This window comes from Hipposideros armiger, unplaced genomic scaffold (genome assembly GCF_001890085.2).
Source record: "Hipposideros armiger isolate ML-2016 unplaced genomic scaffold, ASM189008v1 scaffold_355, whole genome shotgun sequence".
Taxonomy (NCBI): Eukaryota; Metazoa; Chordata; class Mammalia; order Chiroptera; family Hipposideridae; genus Hipposideros; species Hipposideros armiger.
In genome coordinates, this window is record NW_017731705.1 from 269,581 (window position 1) to 289,524 (window position 19,944).

Sequence of the window (19,944 nt, forward strand, 5' to 3'; positions counted from 1 at the left end):
TTCAACAACTGATGTTGGGAAAATTGGACAGATATGTGCAAAAAATGAAACTGGGTCACTCTCTTACATCAAACACAAAAGTAAACTCAAATTGGATTAAACACTTAAAAGTAGGGCCTTATCATAAAACTCCTAGAAGAACACATAGGTATAGTAAACTATCTGACCAGTCTGAATGATATCTTTTTGGATATGTCCCCTTGAGCAAGGGAAACAAAAGCAAAAATAAACACATTGGACTTACTAAAAAGCTTCTGCACAGCAAAGGAAACCATCAACAAAACAAAAAGACAACCTACTAAATGGGGAGATATATTTGCAAATGATACATCTGACAAGGTCAATATCCAAAATATATAAGGAATTCATACAACTCAGTGACAAATTAAGGATATCTATCCTGTCATTGGAAAAGACATAGACGGACCTTGAGGCCATTATGCTAAGTGAAATGTGTCAGAAAGAGAAGGACAAATACCATATGATCTTGCTTATATATGAAATTAAGAAACAAAAAGCTCATATATAGAGAGAACAGATTAGTGGGGATAAAATGGATAAAGGGGGTCCAAAGGTGCAAATTTCCAGTTAGAAAATAAATAAGTTATGGGGATGTAATGTACACCATGTTGAATATAGTTAATAATAATATATTGTTTATTGGAAAGGTTGTGGGGGGAAAGGAACACTTGTACACTGCTGGTGGGATATAAATTGGTACAGCCACAATATGACCCAGCAATTCCTCTTCTGGATAGCTACCTGAAAATTTGAAAACATTTATTTGTAAAGATATATGTACCCTTTTGTTCATTGCAGCATTATTCACAGTAGGCAAGACATGGAAACAACTTAAGTGACCTTCAATGGATGACTGGTACAAAGGAGATGTAATAAGTATATGTGATGGAATATTACTCATCCATAAAAAAAGATGAAATATTGTCTTTTGTGACAACATGGATGGATCTTGACAACATGGATGGATCATGCTAAGCAAAATAAGACAGACAGAAAAAGACAAAAACGCTATGATTTCACTCATCTGTGGGCTACAAAACAGAAAGTAACAAATGAACAAACAAAACAAACACATAAACTCATAGACACAGACAACAAATAGTATAATGATCACCAGAGGGGAAGGAGGCTGGAAGAAGGATGAAGAACGTAAAGGGTGTCACGTATACTGGGACAGAAAGAGACAGGCCTTTGGATTGTGAGCACATTTACTAATGACCTGAAAAATCACTGAAAGAAACTATTCCATCATCCACAAAGTTAACTTTTTAAAAGCTATTTTGTAAAATGGCCATATTTATCAGTTTTAGTTGTGCAATGCCCTAAATTCTCTCCTAATATCATCGATCACACAACTTTACGGACCACTTATGGTTTTTCCTACCCACACACATGTGTTATAAAGCAATTACTCAGCTATATTATGTCTGAAATTTATTTTAGTATTTTCTACAGGTGTGTTTATACTAGCACATTATTTTTAAAATCACGAGAATAACAGGAGTATTTTAACAGGTTAAAAGCAAATTAAAGGGCTCGTGGTATTTTTATCAGTTTTGCCAACTTTACGTATGATATTATAAAGTAGTCACTTCCAATTTATACAGAATCATTTTAAAAATAATTTTTAAAAACCATATCATATTTTTCAGCTACTGAAATAAGGCTCAAAGGATGCCAGCTTCTGGACAATTGCAGTGTAACTATTCTAATAATGACTCTGATGTTTGGAATATGCTGGAATGATTTGTGAATCTGAAAGAATAAATCCTCCCTGGTATAATTATTAATGCTGTGTATACGTATAAAATATTTAAAATGATAGTAAGCAAATAATAAAAAAATAAATACATATGGATGCATAGCCAGATTTTCAATTGTCTTGCATATTTAATTTGTCTAAGGTTCATCATAAGAGAAAGATATTCTTACTGTCAAATAGTCTACAATTATTCAGTTTATGACTATTCTCTTTGAAGCAATGAATTATCTCAATCACTGTGTCTTAACAATTCTGGACAAAATAGAATATATCAATGTGAATTAACTTAGAATTAATTATTTTACATTAAATGATATATAATATTACAAAATAATTCCAAGTCTTAATGGTTATGTGAGATTGTTATAATGTTTTAAAATGAGCTACTTGTCCATAATTAGAGCAAAAAACTAATGTATTTCTCCAAATTTCATTCTCCGGCTGAGTAATTCAGATTATATAGATTCACACAGCTCAATTACATATTCCCACGTTGCTGCCTTTTGTTTCAGAATGTAAGTTGTTAAAGACAGTTGCTAAGTCATACATCTATATAAGTGGGCCACGAAAAAACCTTACACACTGTTATGTAGATGAATAAATCACAGTGAAGCTCAGAACATAACGGAAGGCCCAAGGTGTGCTATTTACTCATGTGGTGCTGTGTCATTATTTGTCACAGAATCATCTTATGTATCAATTATTTCTCGGATCTGACTGCTTTACTTATTTCTTCAAATACTTGCTTGGCACACACATTAAAAGAGTGTTTCAAATTCTCCGTCGGAAGGCCGTGTGGTGGATGCTTTTCCTTTTGATTAACTTTTAAGATTTACATCAGTTTGGTAATAATAACTGAAAGCAACCCAAAACCTTTCTGAGTAAGTGAAAGAATCTAAGAGAATGTCACATCTTCAAAGGTCATTAGGGTTAAAACAGCTATTTCTGAAAGGCTATAAGAACAGAAGAAGTTCTTCACATTATCCTTCTTACCAAAAAAAAAAGGAAAAGAATCAGAGTCCATAACGCGGCTGGGTCTCAATCAAATCAAGTAGCATAAAAAACCAGCAGGATTGGAGCTCAGCATCCTATTTACGCGCCTGGATCAGAGCAGGGAGGAAAAGGAGCCATTCTCACAAATCATTCTCTTGTTAAATTCTGTAGTGGGACTTCATTAAACCTCTTGGCTGATGGCATTCTACATGCAGCCAGCTCACAAAGAACTCAGCTGGCAGCCCTGAGTCTTTAACAGTCTCCGCTAACACATTGTCTTTTTGGGTTTTCTTTTTTACAATCACAAAACTCTTTTCCTCATCAGCCCTTAAAATCGTCCATTGATTTTTTTTAAGCCATTATTTTAACTACAAAATAAACAACAACAGCAACAAAAAAATCCATAACAAATCCTATCAGGGAGACAATGTGAATAAGACTCTTGAGTTCAGCATTAAAAAGTAGCGATACATACATTAAGGAGGTGGCAAATAAATATAACATTGTAATGTGTATGTATTGGGTTGTCAGAAAAGTCATGACGTATTTTTTTGTGTTTTTCGTTACAAAAATGCATCATGACTTTTCCAACAACCCAATAGTATAATACACAAATATATATATTTTCATATTATATGCATTTATATAAAATATATATAGTAATTGTAATATAAAATGTTATATATTTGTATGTAAATATCCCCCGAGCCCTGAAGCACTCTTTACTAGAGAACTACTGACTTTCCTGGGCCTTTTGTGGATTATTGCCATATGTCATGAAGAATCATTCCCCAGTGAACCAGCCTGCTCTATCTTGTTAGTCTGGCAAACATGTCACACACACATCAAGGTTCTGAAAGTCATCAAGGAAAGCTTTGAGGGCCTTAGAATGTGTTTCATCAAAATGTTGATGAATTCACAGTTTTCCACCAGGGTCTTGGATTTTACTAAACCTAACTTGAACCTGCAAAAAAGCCCCTTGACACTATTAGTTTTGGCTCTGACTCAAATAACCGCGTTAATGGTCAGAAACAATGTACTATTATACTGCCAGCTTTTCTGAAATCAGCAATTTAAGCAAACTGTTCCAACAAATGATTTAAATGAAGTCTACATCAAAGAAAGGAAATTCAGAACTGAAAGGCCCAGTTTTTTCTCTCATTACTTCTTTTATGCCTCGATATCATACGAGCTCTAAAAAGTCATATGACTCTTACAACAAAGATCTCATATGCTGATAGAAAGCTACACATAGTAAACCCCATATATGGAAAACACAAATTTACAAAATAGGTCTTCTTTCCCCCGAGTTTGCTTTTGAATGCAAGTTTATTAAAGTTTATCCCCTAGTACTGGCAATAAAATTCACAGTAAGCTATACTGTTTTACTTTAACCTAAATTTTAATATTTCAGTCTGAAATAATTACATAGCGATCCATTAAAAAAAATGGAGAGAAAAGAAAAAAAAATCCACACAGGCATGTAGCATGTTGCACTGTATAAGATTAACATGTGGTTTGGTTACCTTCAAAGTTGTACCTCACAACTTAGAAAATGGTCAAATGCACAGATGCACATTTCTTTTAATGGATTATGCCTTCTGGTCCATTCTCAAGACTATTAAAGTTTTAAATTATATGCAAGTTATTACTGGAGACCACCTAACCAAATTATTTTTTTCTCCAGTTAATTCAATTGTTCCAATATATGAACTATATTTATAGAAGGAGCAGTGAAGGGGTTCGGTATCATTGATTCTATCAGGAAATGTAGCAGCACTGAAAATACCGAGGGGATAATAATTACTTTTAAAGATGAAAGGAAATCGTGTTAATTACGGATATGTTTGATCAAACAAATCCAAACTCATTATTTGGGTCTTAAATGCAAAACGCATATGTATGTATGTGTATCACACATAATTAAGAGAAACAAAAAGAATTTTTACCTAAGTGCAGATTTTTTTTGTATTATACTTCACTTGTCTGCTGTTGCCTGAGGCAACAAGAATAAAAATTGACATACATTAAGCACAGTTATGGAAGATTGGTTGGTCATTGTCTATTAAAAAACGTCTTTGGGCTGGCTGAGTGGCTCAGTTGGTTAAGAGCTTACTCAAGAGTGCAAGCTCTGGGGCCAGCTGAGGGGCGCATTGGTTAAGAGCTGGCTTGGGACACCAGCTCTGAGCAGCAGGTCCCGGTTTGGATCCCACATGAGGGCCAGCAACGTTGCGCCCTCTACAGCTAAGATGGTGAACAACAGCTTGACCTGGAGCTGGGCTGCTGTGAATCGCTGGCTACGCGTAGGATGCAGCCCCTGCTGCAGTGGGCTGCCATGAGCTACCATGAGCTGCCGGCAGCCACATGAGCTGCCATGAGCCACTGTGAGCGGCTGTCCAGAGGCCAGCGACTGATCTGCCTCATTCGGGAAGGGGGCAATGATAATACCAGCATGGGCCACTGAAGTAACGTCCTCCACAACTAGACTGAAGAACAAAAGGACAGCAACTTGTCTGTTCCCCTTCCCGATTCCCCAACGCTGTTCCCCTCCTCCAATTCCCCAATAAAATTTTGAAGAAAGAAAGAGTGCAAGCTCTAAGCAACAGGATCGCTGGTTTGATTCCCAACGCGAGCTGAGCTGCCAACAGGTGGCAGGATGGCTCAGGTAAAAAACAAACAAACAAACAAAAAAAGTATTTACTGTACATCTATGTAAAGTATTTTGGGAGATGTGCACGTGACTCAGATCCGAATCTTGTTCTATAGTGATTGGCAGCTGAGAGAACTAAAGGTCCATGAGATGCTGACTCTGACACATACAAAAACACATCACTTAAGTGACATCCTCCTCCTTTACATTAGCATTGCTTCTACTTTTATTGAGCATTTAAATGCTTCAAAGAATACACTAAACATTTCATAAGTATGACTTTAGTTAATCCTCACAACAATCTTATGGGGGGACATTTTTCAACCCCATATCACTGATGTGAAAACTTAAAATCAGAAATTTAATAACCTGCACATTCAGCATTTGAATCCAAGTGTGTTTATTAAAAAGACTGTGCTATTGATTCTATTTTACAGAACGTTAGCTAACAGCAGGAAAAAAAAAAGATGTCTCTCTAAAACACTTTTCAAAGAAATATTTAAGAGTGATTTTCAAAGGTAGACTCAATATCAAGTAGTCACAGAAAATTATCTTTGAAAAAAGTAAAACAATTACCAGTCTACATTAACCTGTTATCAATAAATAAATACATACATCTCTATGGACAAAATAACTTATTGGGAATCTGATGGATTTTTCATTGTTTTGGAAGAGGCTGATGAGAAAAACATTCTTAGCAACAATTGCTTTTGCATAAGCATTTTATAATCCACACACTACTTTTATGAGAACATAAAATTATTGTGTTTATTATTTTATTTCATATCAACTCGTGGATGTTTATATTATATGGACATTCATTTTTTTTAACAGATGAGAACATTGAAACTCAGAGCAGTTAAGTGACTTGCCCAGGATCCCACAGTTGGCATGTATCAGGGCAGCCCTGATTCACTCATACAGAAAATTACATATGAGTACTAAGGACGCCCCTGAGACTGTAGCAAGCAACGAGACTAAGAAGGCAAAAACAAACAAACGCAAAAGACAACAACCAAAACCAAAGTGTGCCTCTAAGGAACTCATCGTCAGGTGGGGCAGACATTGAAGTGCAATAAGGGTGCCAATAGTATCCAATGGATCCATGAATGGGAGATCCCTAACCCGTACTGGGGTGGGGACTGTCTGCAGAGCTTCCTAAAGGATGCCTATCTGTGCTGAGTCCAAGGATAGGAGTAATTAGCAAGTCAAAGATGGGTAGGTAGAGGGCATTTTAGCCAAGGGGCAAATGTGAAGAAAAGCCCAGAGGTAAGCTTCATAGTATGTGCATGGAAAAAATGTATGAATAATACAGTAATACTAGGCTGAAGTGAGTAGCAAGAGAGGGGGCTAGGTAGTCAGGCAGAGCACTACTGCGTATTTTGGATATTATCCTGGAGAGATAGGAACCATGGCAATGTTTTACGGATGGAACTAATATAACTAGATGTGTCTTTTAGGTACATGAATGTGTTGTGTGGAGAATGGATTCTATGGGGCAAGCTGGAGGCCAGGCAACTGGTTAGAGGAAAACAGTTTCATTGTTAGACAGTAAAGGCCTGAATTAAAGCAATGGTAAGAGAAATGAGAGAGTAAAGTGTGACCCCATCAGCTCCCCAGTTATCGACTGGCGTGTATCTGTCTTCACCTGAATAGAGAATACGAGAGATTCCGGTTTTTGATGCCTTGTCTGCTCCCATTTTCGCTGCATCACTATTCCTGTGAATTAATAATCACACTCTGGGTGAGTAGAAACCTAAAAGCTTAGTCAGACCTCCAATAACTGTTTCTTGTTTTACTGAAAGTTCTAACTACCGTTCAAATTCTAGTTCACTGGGACATCACTTAAGGAAGGATCAATTATAAACTTCAGTGCTTGAGATATTTCAGCAAAACTTCTCGTTGGAAGCATGCAGTTCACGAGCAGAAAGGAGAGAGAAGCGCTAGAAAGCAACCCATTAGTAGCAATTAAGTCAGCCAAAAGACAGCACGAGTCTGTTTCGCTACCTTTGTGTCTCCCTGGTCTGTGTCAATCTCAGACTCCAAGGCTCAGTCTTTCGGAAGCTGTCAGTGTTTAATTAGTCCTAATGAGGAGGAGCTGTGTCCCTTCCTTGCAGAGTAGGCACAAATGCTTATGGGAAGCGCCAGGCAAAATAACAATTCTTTAGAACAGAAGAGAATGCGTATCCTTTGGATGATTCATTTGAACATTCCTATTATACGCCAAGGATCCAATTTAAAGAGATAGCAACATGACTCATAATACAGTATTTTATAATTTAAGAAATAAAACAAGTCATGAAATTGAGAGATGGAAGTAATTTCACATCAAGGGAAGAACAATGGACAAGCACTTATGAACAAAACGCTGGAATTTCACAGAATTCCTACTTTTCTGGTAGCAGAGCATCACCTGGTTCAGAGATGTTTGGCATCTGCCTTTTCTTTTAACAGAGCGGTTGCTGAAAGGGCAGAAAAGCAACTGTTTCTTGAGGTTCAAAGAATAACTGGTCCCTGTGAGAAGCTTGGAGAGGAGTGCATTGGTGTGTGACCTAAGATCTAAATGTCCATCTTTCTGTGTGTAACCGGCCCGGCACTCAGGGCTAAAGGGAATGGGGAGGACTCAACGTCTTTTAGTTCCTGTCCTAAGAGAGACAAACAAAAATGGGATAGTATGTTTCTTAATGGTTCAACTCAGTGAAGATAAAATGGCAGTGCTTAGGAAATGGCTGGTGTTTGGAAGTCCATTTGCACTTTGGTTTCCAGTGACAAATGCAGCAATGGAAACAGATCACTCTGGTGATAGAGAGCTGCAAATTTACTTTGGACATGAACTTGTAACAGTAATAAGAGTGGCTTTATCTGTCAAGTTGCAAAGGGAGTGGAAAGATTCATAATACCATCTACTTTGCCTTGTTTAAGCAATGAATACCCTTGAAGAGGCAAAGAGCTGTAAGAAATCTTAGAGGCGGAAGACAAACTTGGAAATGGGAGAAATTTGGAGTTTAAACTGTATGTGGCCTTATCTTCTATCTTTCTTTGGGGATATCACTCCTCAAAATTGAATTATTTAAAAAGCTATCGACATCATGGGCATCGTAAGTAGGTAATTCCTAATCTAAAGGGTTTGTTATTAATACTATAGTCAATAAAATTATTTTTCTTCCTTTATTTTTCTTTTGTTTTGAAGCTGCATCCACTGTGCCTTTCTTAAAAGCTACCTTCATCCAACAGAAAAAAAAACAAACCAAAAAAACACTTTTTAAATTAACCATGAATTGGTTCAAAATAAAAACATGTAAAAAAAATTAAGTTGGCTATCGGGATTCCAAGAACCCCAAGGCCCACATGGCAAGCATTTAATAAAGGCCTAATCGGTTTAGATTAAGATAATAAAATATAAAACAAACCTGCGGCCATTCTTGGAACACCAAGCGGAGGCATAAATTTTAGCAGTTTCAATGGCACACTGTTTAAAAACCTGGCAGGGCGCCTCTATGCATCTATTTTGTTCTGGTTAGAGTTTATATTTTATAGGTATGTCACAACCTATGAAATGGTTATAAATACCATAGAATATCTCCTTTTTCCTTAAAAGATGAGGCCATTATGCAATATGAAACACGAGCTCAGAAGATAATTCTTTCCTTCCAAGACAGAGGCAGCAATCCTAACACTTGTCAAAATGAGACATTAAAGTGCAACTATAACAGTGGAATAAATCAAACTTGAGTCAACATGTCTTTAAAAAGATGCCTGATTTTGTTTGTGTAATTCATGCTCACAAAGAGAATTCTTCGGGAGGTGTATAGATGTTAAACGTGTGGAGGAAAAACGGCAACAGACAAACATGAACCATAAATACAACATGATGGCTTAAATTTATAGGTAATAAACCTTTGATTATTCCAGAAAATGACAGAATACAAAGTTCAGGTTAACTGAATTTTCTGTTTAACTGAGAGTTAAGGAGAAACGCTTTTTCTGTTGTAATGATTCCAAACAGCATTACCTCACCGTTTTTTATTGGTCATGCAATACACGTTAATTATTTTTCAATAGGTCAAATTACTGCAGAGCCTTTGAGTCTCATGCTGATAATTCATTTCCCTGATACACCAAAATCTGTGACACGCAAGTGAAAGGAATTTGGATATTCTTTTTATTGACTAACATTTTTACAGAGGCACGGATGCTCATATTTTTAATCAGAAACTTCCTAGTAGCACCAAGATTTACTACAATTTACCTCTTTTCCAAGTGAAATAAAATATTTTATATTATAAAAATTAATCAATATTTAGATTTGGTTCAGTGGCTTTCACATTCTGCTGCCCAAGAAGAAGTAATCCAACCAATGTTACGTGAGATACATATGTGGTGTTGGTTTTAGGGGTACAGTGACTTGCAATCAACAGGGTGTGACCTCATATTTTACTCCTAACTTGGGGTGTTTAATTGAAGCTTCCAAGTGGTCACGAAGGAGAAGAAGCAGTTTTTGAGTATATTTGCTCATGGATAATCTTACTAGTCTTAGAATAAACAACCACGAAATATCCCTAATTTATAGAAAGGTAACCTGAAATGCTGAGACTCCAAATTGGAGAACAGTCACTCTTAGAGGCAAGGGAATCAGAATTGAGGTCAAATATCCTCTGCTGAAAATTTTTCCATTGCACATATAATGTCATCATTTCTATTTCCAAATGGTCATAATTTTCATTAATTTATCCAGTTATTTTACAAAACTTCCGCATAAGTCTAGCTTTAGCAGCAATAACAAGGTCCAACACATTTACTATAAAAGATAATAAGGTGTTTTTTTTAATGAAAATTTAATGTTTTATATTTGAGAAGAGCTTTAAGGAATGTTACATAATAAATCACCATGTCTATAGTAGTATTTTAGATTTTTCATTCACAATAGCAGAGGAAGAATGATCTGTCTAGAATTATCTGAACATTATTATTTTTGTTTACTAAATAACCAATAGTTATTAAAATTAAGCAATAAGGCTATCAATAATAATAACACTAATATGAATGTAATGCTCCTTATTTACAAAACATTTACTCTGTAAAAGACAATACGTTAAACATATATATATATATATATATATATGTAATTGAAACCTTATAAAAATCCTGTGAGGTTTGTATTTCCATACCTATACCCATTTTATACATGGGGAAACTGAGGCTTTTTATCCTTTTATCCTAAATATCCTTTTCTGGGTCACACAGCTGGTAAACGACATAGACAGAATTCAACTAAATTCTGTCTGACTCCAATGTCTATGCTCTGGGCCACGTTATTCTTTGTAACACACTTTTTCCAGCTCTGGTAATTCCCCAACTCTAAAGAAACGTGTTCAAGCCCTTTCTTCTTTCTATCAGTTCATAAGGTAGCTAGCTCCTCAATCCAGGGATTCAGGAACTTACTTGTTTAAAAACATAACAATAAAAACACATTTCCGGGCCCCAATTCAGATATCCTAAAATCAGGGGCTTCCAGCACATGCCGGATAACCTGTATATTTACCAAGCTTCAGACAAGTTTTGGCATTTAAGTTTAGGTAACAAACTTCACGTAAGTCTGGCGCACTCTGCCTGGTCCTGGGCTTTACATTGCTCCCTTTCCAACCCAGACCACCAGGCAGCCCTCACAGATGACAATCTATTCAAATTCCATCCATTGAAACTACTGTTGGCTGGCAAGATCAAAGCCACCAGAAAGGACTTGAATTTTCCCGGGGACATATGTGTGATATTTCTACCACTCAAGCAGAAGTTGGGAGTCTATATTCAGATTTCACATTATAACAAGTATTAATTAGATAAAGTGCCTACTAGATGCCCAGTACCAAGCTAAGCACTGTACATACTATACAAGTAAAACAACAAATAAATCCTTAGAGTTTAGGAAGTAATATTTAAGGCAATACATACAGATAGAGTCTTCAAAAAAAGTAGAGGGATTTGAAAAAAAAAAAAGGAAAATAAAAAGAAGTAATCCTCGAATTATTCTTTTTTAAATGTTGGAAATAATTATGTCTGTATTGTGGGTGAAAAATCAGTCACCTTTATTTAAGAGAGTTTTACGAGTATCTCATAACTCCTACCTGGAGCACAGCGTTTTGTTGCCCAACATCAACTCTCAAAACTAAATATTCATTGTATGAGGAATGAGGGAAAAAAGATTATTTCCAATCCCATACTGACTCAAATAGTGCCTTCTAAAAATGAATCACAAATAAAATGCAGAAATCAAAAACAAGTACACTACTGAATTTCTTGTTATAATTGTTTCCTGCTGTCAAGTGGATTCATTTCTGATTAGTTTTCCTTTGTAGTAACTAGTATTTTTTTCTCCATTTAATCTCAAATGAAGAAAAAAACACATACCTCCTCAAGTTTCCTTTGAAAGGTTCCCTGTTATTTTTGTTGTTATCTTTTACAGTTGGAAATCATATTCCTTTCTTTGACATATTGTGTATATTATTATAGCATGTTCAAGGTATTTTAACAGTGATGTTAGTATGCATATTTTAATATTTGATTAAAATACCTTCTCAACTATATACAGATCTCTCATAAGTTTATAGAAACCCAGCACGGTGGGAATAAGAACTAAATTCCTTGAGTATTTTCTGGATTTGATCATTTGGACCCAATTTCCATTGAAATGCAAGCTTAGGGAGCAGGAATTCCATATGGAAAACTTAAGGCTGAATTAGCTTTGGAATTGAGTTTAAAATTGCATGGAGAGACTCTATTTGGATTTCAATGTCTACTGTAGACACAGCAGCATGGCTATTATTTATAAAAGCATTGGACTCCCAAGGTAAAGGACTTTAAAACATAAAGTGAAACACTACATCTCTCTGACTAATGTGATGGACAATCAACCTCCCTGCCACAATTGCCTGGAGATAGACACACCTTTTCATGTCTTGTATTCATCCTGGGCTACTTTCACTCCCTCTGGAGGGCTTTTGAACTTGGATTTGACATCTCGTAAATTTATGCTTTCTCTAAATGTAAAGGGGTTTTCTTTTCTTACAGTTTTAGCCTTACGTGGAGTTCAAGTCTAACTTAGATTAAAGAGAAGCAGTCTAGGTCTTAGAAATTCAATGTTTGTTCTTGATCTTTTCTTTTCTTTTTTTTTCTTTTGTTTTTATGAGGTTCAGCTAAAAACCCCAAAGTGGGGCATAATGGCTTTAGAGACAGGAAGGAAATATTCTTTATTCTTTATTTCTTTTTTCTACTGTAAAAAGCCCACAAGGCTCCTTTGTAGAAAGCCCACGGTAGAAGCACTCCCTCAAAAGCCACCTTTTTCTTCATAATAAATAGCCTTAGAGGAGACAGTGCTCAGGAAAGATTACGGCACCAAGTGCTGCTAATGTCAGGCCAAGAAACAGGCTAAGTGGTTTATGGCCAAGATCCCTGTTTACTCTATATACTTGTCAAAATAGGGGAATTTTTTCACCAACATAATGTTTTTTAAAGGTCACTGTCTCTCAAATTCCACAATAAACAATTTGTCCCTAAAAAGGAAAAAAAAAATGAGAGCAAATTCTCAAATGAGACATAGTAAGAAATAATCAGTATGACATCATGGAGAAAGGAGAAAAGGGATTATGAGAATGAAAAACATCTGGATTATGGATACAAAGGAGGTGACCAAACCATTTCTGCATATCAGTTTAAGACATGACACTGACATTCAAAAATTTGTAGCTGTAGACGATGGCATCCATTTTGGCTCATGTAACACCAAATAATAAATCTTTATCAAAATTGGCAGCATACAAATGCAATTCATTCAATGTATTAAGTGCCTGTTATGCCACAGGTAGTGTGTCCACAGAAAAATATTGCAAAACTCCCTGTTCTATGGATGGATCTTACATTCTAGAGGTGAATAGAATTTTCTCACTTTTATGTCCTGAATTATACAGATCCTCGAATGTGCAGGATCTAAAGGAATGGTAGATTTGCTTGTGTTCAAAGACAGAGGTTTTTGGCAATTGCTGTTATTTAACTAAGCGATTAGACGAGATCTATGTTTGAAGATCCAGAGATTATAGCAGATTCTCCTCCTCTACTTGACCAAGACAGAACTCTCTATAATCCTGAAAATTTAATTTAATTTCCTATAACAAACACTTATGGAGCTCCCATAGGCAAAAAAACAATTTCCTTAAAATATATTTGAAATAAAATATTTCAAGCACTCTTTAAAGCCTATAGTTAATATAGACTACTCTAAAAAATAACATTTTCTTCAAATATCAACATTATAATAAAATTACCACGGGAAAATGTTCCCCAAACCTTACCTTGGACAGTCAAAGTAGCAGATGCTTCAGCTTTTCCAACCATATTTTCTGCAACACAAGTATATGACCCCATGTCACCAGCCATCACCTTCCGGATTTTCAAGGTATGATCATCTCTGATTTCATATCTAGTGACATAACAGAAGAAAGCACAATTAAGTGGCTTTCCGTTTAAAAGATTTCATCTTTACAAATAAGACACATCAAGGCATCAAATCACATGCAACATTCTCTTCAGGAAATTTAAAACAACAGGTAAAAGTCAGCACACAGAAAATATCTTGTTTTTACATTTACGAGGACTAAAATATTAAACTACTTTTTAAAAAACTATTTGGGGAAATTGGCACATATTTCCTCAAGCTACTGTACTCATACTAAAATGAAAAGACAGGGGCCATTCAATTATTATATGCCAGACTTTAAGTGTTTTACAGATTTTATCTTTTAAAATTCATATAACCATTGTATGAAGTTATTATGTTCATCTCCATTTTGCAGATGAGACAACTGAGGCACAGAAAGATAAGGAACCTGGTATTGGTCCTCAGTTACAATAGTTTAGCAGCAGAGTTGATATTTGAATGCAGACAGTCTCATTCTAATGTTCACTTGCCTTACCTTATCTTCCCTCCCCTTAAATGTTGGGTTCTCCTTGAAGCTGCACTTTAACCCTCTTTTACTCTATATAATATCTCTGCATTACATTGGGTTGTCGGAAAAGTCATGACATATTTTTTCTATGTTTTTCATTGCAAAAATGCGTCATGACTTTTCCAGCAACCCAAAATTATCTATTATAGTTTATATAGTGATCGCCACTATATAAACGCCTATTTCATCTAAGTTCTAAATTCATAATTCCAACTGATAAATATAATGAGACATTGTATCCCACAGGTACTTAGTATTTAATTTGTTAAATGCAACTCTCTTTTCTTATCCTATCACATAAACAAACTCCTTCTCCTAACATAATCTACCCGTCTTCTTTTACCAGCTCCCCATATCTAACAAATCATCCAAATCCTCGATTCAGTTTCAGAAATTTCTTGTCACTATGGACCCCTATCTCCATTTCACCTCTCAGTTCAGGCAATTCACATCACTTACATGTACAACAACCATGGATCCTGACACCAGCTTCTCCCCACATTAATGTAATATTCATAGTGCTAAAAAAAATTACTTCTCTGAAAAGTAATCCTATTCCTAGTATTCTCTCTTGTCTCATCAGTGTGCACACAACATAATTCAAAATTCTTCAGTCTATTAATACAAGCCCCTGATCATTGGATCTCAGTATTTCTTTCGTTCTTTTTTTTAAAAGAAATTTTATGGGGGAACAGTGTTTTTCCAGGAGCCATCAACTCCAAGTTAAGTAGTTGTTTCAATCTAGTTATGGAGGGTGCAGATCCTTGGCCCATGTGGGGCTCGAACCCGCAACCTTGGTGTTGTGAGTCTGTGCTCTAGCCACCTGAGCTAACCGGCTGCCCCTGGGCCTCAGTATTTCTAACGTGATGTCCCTTAACTGCTTGCCACATGCCCTATGAGCTAACCATGCGAAACTCTCCACCATTAAAAGGATGTTCTTTCTCAGATTTGCATGTTGTGATGTCTCTTTTCCTAGAATACTCTTCTCCTCTTTCTTGCTTATCAAATCGATAAGAAAACATTGTTTTCAAGGCATTGCTACTCACATGTTACTTCCCTTTGAGAATTCCCTCCTGATTCCCTGCTTCCACAGGTCTAACTTTACATGACCAAAAGGTTTGCTGCTTTATTCTGTATCTATCCACATGTCTCCCTCTGTGAGCTCATTGCAAGCAGAAAGTATGTCTGAAGTGTGTCTCTGCCACTGCTCTCATCCCCACGCCTAGCAGGGGCTCACCACATGCTTGCTGAAGGAACAGGCACACTGGCATACACAGCCTAAAGACAATGTCTAAAAGCTTCATTTCATTGCCTCCTTCCCTAAGGCTCTAAGTGTATCTCTGCTCCTCAACAATTTAAGGACTTGACAGATATCAAGAAGCTCTGACCTCTTCCACTATTCCCTGGTGATGCTGGAGCTAAGACAAGGAAGTCCACCTTTTAATTGGTTCATAGCTATAATTGTAATGCTGTATCTCTCTTCCTTTCCCTACCAACTCCCATATGAAAAAAATTGGTATTAACTGTTGTCTGGTTGAACAAAAGAGAAACCTGTTTAAGGCATATCACATTTTACAAGGGTTCCTTGGGCCAGCCTGGGTCATGAGTCTATAATTCTTATCTGAAGCCCTCAGAGGAAGCAAGACAACCTCCTGACTCTAATTACCTCTAGTACTGCGTCTGGTCCCTGACCAAGAAGCCTGGAGTCGACCACTCTAATGATACATACGGGAACAGTGGTCTGAAGAGACCTGTAGAACATTCTGAGTGAATCAATCCCATCATTAAATTCTGATCCATACCTGGATTTGGGCAGCTCTCCATCATCTTTTCTCCATCGTACCGTAGGCACAGGGTCACCTCGCGCCTCACATTTAAATTCCGCACTGTCGTCCACAGTGACTGCCAAGTTACTGGGTCTCTTCACAAATGATGGTCTCTCTAAAAGTAGAAAAAGCCATTTCAAGAAAAAATAAAGATAAACTAAAAACTAAAAACTATTTTCCATGTTCAGGCAGAACAGATTTATAATATAAAATACTATTTAGAGAATTATTATACAGAGTTCCCTACTTCTAAAAGCTCCGCCCGAGGTTCAGTGTTTCCTGCCAGTTTTCCTCCTATGTCTTGGCTGCTTTGTCCCAGGCTGCTTTACTGATTCCTTCTCTGCTCTTCCCATCCCCCTCCCCCAAAAAATGTTGGTTAGCCTTCCAGAAAGGTCATTTCTTTTTCCCTTGTATGAAGATACTAAATAAACAGTAATAAGAAACAAGCTTTACAGTGAGCAGATGAGAAAAATTGCACTTACCTAGTACAGTTAGCTCTGCCACTTCACTCTCACGTTCCCCCACCATGTTGGTACCAACACAAACATATTTTCCAGCATCACTTTTGCGAGTGTAAGTAATCATGAGCTTGCCTCCTCGTATCTTTAAAAAAAAAAAATTCACATGCATACTATTAAAATTGCTCTAGCTATTTTTACATAACAGGTCTTCCTAAGTGAAGACTACTTTCTGAGCATACAAAGAATAATTATATCACAAAGTTGATGTGTCATATTTGCTATATTTATAGGTAGTAACTTTAAACATAATTTATTCCAAAGGTACAACATAGAAGAGGCAAACATTTCTACTTACCTACATTTCATATAAAGTTGTTATATTCTATATAACTAGAAATTTGTGTTCCAAAGTGGCCAAGTTCTTTCATATTATTTAGTTACATAAGAACCCCCCCAAAAAATATTGCATGAATAATTTGGTTAGCGAGCGGAAAAAAGAAATAGGAAAGTCTTAATGCCATATGATTATAATTAATACATAAATACATATTAGCTACAAGGAAGCATATTCTAGTATTATAAGATATGGAAATTGAAATATCTCTAATTACTAAATTTGCCAGAGTTGCTTTAAGGGAATATATCTTAATTGCCAAAACATTAAAGGACCTGATATGTCCTAAAAAACATAGGTGTTGCTGCTGCCCAATAAGTTTCATAGGGACTTAGGAGGCGGAGCCTGAACTGACCCCAACAAATCATCTGGAAAGTCATTCTGGTACACTCTTGAACATTTAATTATTTGAAGAATTAATTATAAATGTAAGCAGACTCCCAGCACAATATATAGGCTGAAGCAAACCATGGATTAAGAATGGGATGTGGAAACTGAACTATCTTTACTTAATTTAATATGCTTTAGGTGGGAACTGAGTCCAATTGCCCATGAAAAGCTATAATGCTCTTAACCGTAAAAACTTTTTGTCAGGAATAACTTCCAGAATGTTTACTCCTGAAAGTTTTGACCTCACAGTTATTCTGTATTGTGCATCAACTAAACAAAGGAGAAAAGAAAGAAAGATTGAAAGAAAAAATGAAGGGTCGGCCGAGTGGCGCGTTGGTTAAGAGTTGGCTTGGGAAGCCAGCTCAGACCAGCAGGGTCCTGGTTCAGATCCCACATGAGGGCCAGTGATACTGTGCCCTCTACAGCTAAGATGGTGAACAACAGCTCAACCTGGAGTTGGGCTGCCCTGAGTCGCCAGTGACAGCGTAGGCTGCAATGGGGCTGCCATAGCTACCATGAATGGCTGGCAGACGGCGTGGGCTGCCAAGAGCCACTGTGAGCGACCGTCCAGTGGCTGGCGACCAATCTCCTCACCTGGGAAGAGCACAATGATAATACCAACACGGGCCACTGAAGTAACGTCCTCCACAACTAGACTGAAGAACAAAAGGACAGCAACTTGTCTGTTCCCCTTCCCCGATTCCTCAATGCTGTTGCCCTCTCCCAATTCCCCAATAAAATCTTTAAAAAAAAAAAAAAAAGAAAGAAAAAAAGGAAGGAAATGAGGGGAGAGGGATGAAACCATTCAAACAGAATTATTTTTCCTACGCTAGGAGTTTATTGAAACTACTACTTTATAAAGGTGAGGCCATACTCTTTTGGAATGCCTAACTGGCCTTATTTCAAGCTAGACACCCAAAACTAGATATTAGGATCAAGTCTTTATGTACTTGAGCAAAAGAAATATTAACAGAGTAGTTTTAATTTTTGTGTAACTTGATATTGTTTTACTTAGAAAATGATCATGATTCTCTAGGTACCATTATAAAAACCATCCAGGGACTTGTATCTGTATCGTTCATGATGAGAGTTATGCCTGCACACGGTTGTCATGCAAAACATTTTTGTTGAATGCAAACTGCTTTTATAGACAAAATCTAGTCTGCTATCCAATGAAGCATTCCTATAAAGGTATGTAAAAGTTTATAAAATAATAGTTGTATTGTTTTCATATCTACTAACCTAAAATTTCAAATACAAATACAATAATACAAAGCAATGAACGTTACGTGAAAAAACATCTTCCAAAAGTTAACTACAGTCAACACTTCGTGAGCATTCCTCTGTCCTCTTTCCTCCCCCACCTTCTCAATATATGGATATAGATAAAGTAGAATCATGTGATCTATGCTCTTCGGGAACCTGAATATTCAACTCAGTAATATATTGAGGATAGTTTTACATTTTACATGTTGAAGAAACTGTATGTAGAGCCTCAGCATCAATTTTAATGACTACGGAGTATTCCATTATAAAATACGAATTTACTATATTTTAACCAAGTATTTCCTTATTGATAGATGTTTAAAGTATTTCATTTTTTCCTCTTATAAACAGCACTGACATCTGCATCCTTTTGCAGATATCTCTTCTCACATATGCAATGATCTCCTTAGAAGGTCTCAAAGTGGGATTCCTAAAACGATGTATACCCAGCCTTAAGGCTATTGGATCACAGTGCTACCTATTTTATGTTTTACAAAGTTGCTTTTGCATGAATTTATCATCTAAATGTTAGTCTTTAGCATAACCCTGCTGTAAGAGTGTAAGGGGAAAGTGTTATAACTTCATTTTTCACTTATGGGACAAGCAGCTCAGAAAAGTATTACCTCGCTTCCCACATATCTCTGTTACACCCATCATCACAAAATGTTGTTGTTTTTTAAAGTGTAGACACATTTCTTTTTTTTTTTTAAGATTTTATTGGGGAATTGGGGGAGGGGAACAGCGTTGGGGAATTGGGGGAAGGGGAACAAGGACAAGTTGCTGTCCTTTTGTTCTTTAGTCTAGTTGTGGAGGACGTTGATTCACTGGCCTATGTTGGTATTATCATTGCGCATTTCTTGGGTGAGGCAGATCGGTCGCCAGCCTCTGCCCGGCCACACATGGTAGCTTATGGCAGCCCACTGCAGCAGGGGCTGCAGCCTACACCGTCACTGGCACTCACAGCAGCCCAGCTCCAGGTCGAGCTGTTGTTCACCATCTTAGCTGTAGAGGGCAGTGTCACTGGCCCTCAAGTGAGATCCAAACTGGGGCCCTGCTGCTCAGAGCTGGCGTCCCAAGCCAGCTCTTAACCAACGCGCCACTCAGCCAGTCCATCACAATATGTTTTAATTACACTTTTAATTATCAGAATTCCTCCCTGACTGTGAACTCTGAGGCCGAGGAGTA

The 19,944-nt window shown here is 36.8% G+C and overlaps 1 protein-coding gene across 10 annotated transcripts in view; it reads right to left on the minus strand.

The window, feature by feature from the left end:
• Positions 1 to 19,944, minus strand: part of ROBO1 (roundabout guidance receptor 1) — a 1,209,462-nt gene that overhangs the window by 98,295 nt on the left and 1,091,223 nt on the right. For all 10 annotated transcript variants that reach the window (XM_019661598.1, XM_019661595.1, XM_019661596.1 and 7 more), the window contains 3 exons: positions 16,731 to 16,851; positions 16,225 to 16,363; positions 13,769 to 13,896 (listed from right to left, as the gene is read on the minus strand). In XM_019661598.1, the coding sequence (XP_019517143.1) occupies positions 13,769 to 13,896; positions 16,225 to 16,363; positions 16,731 to 16,851 (388 nt within the window). The remainder of the gene's footprint in view (positions 1 to 13,768; positions 13,897 to 16,224; positions 16,364 to 16,730; positions 16,852 to 19,944) is intronic.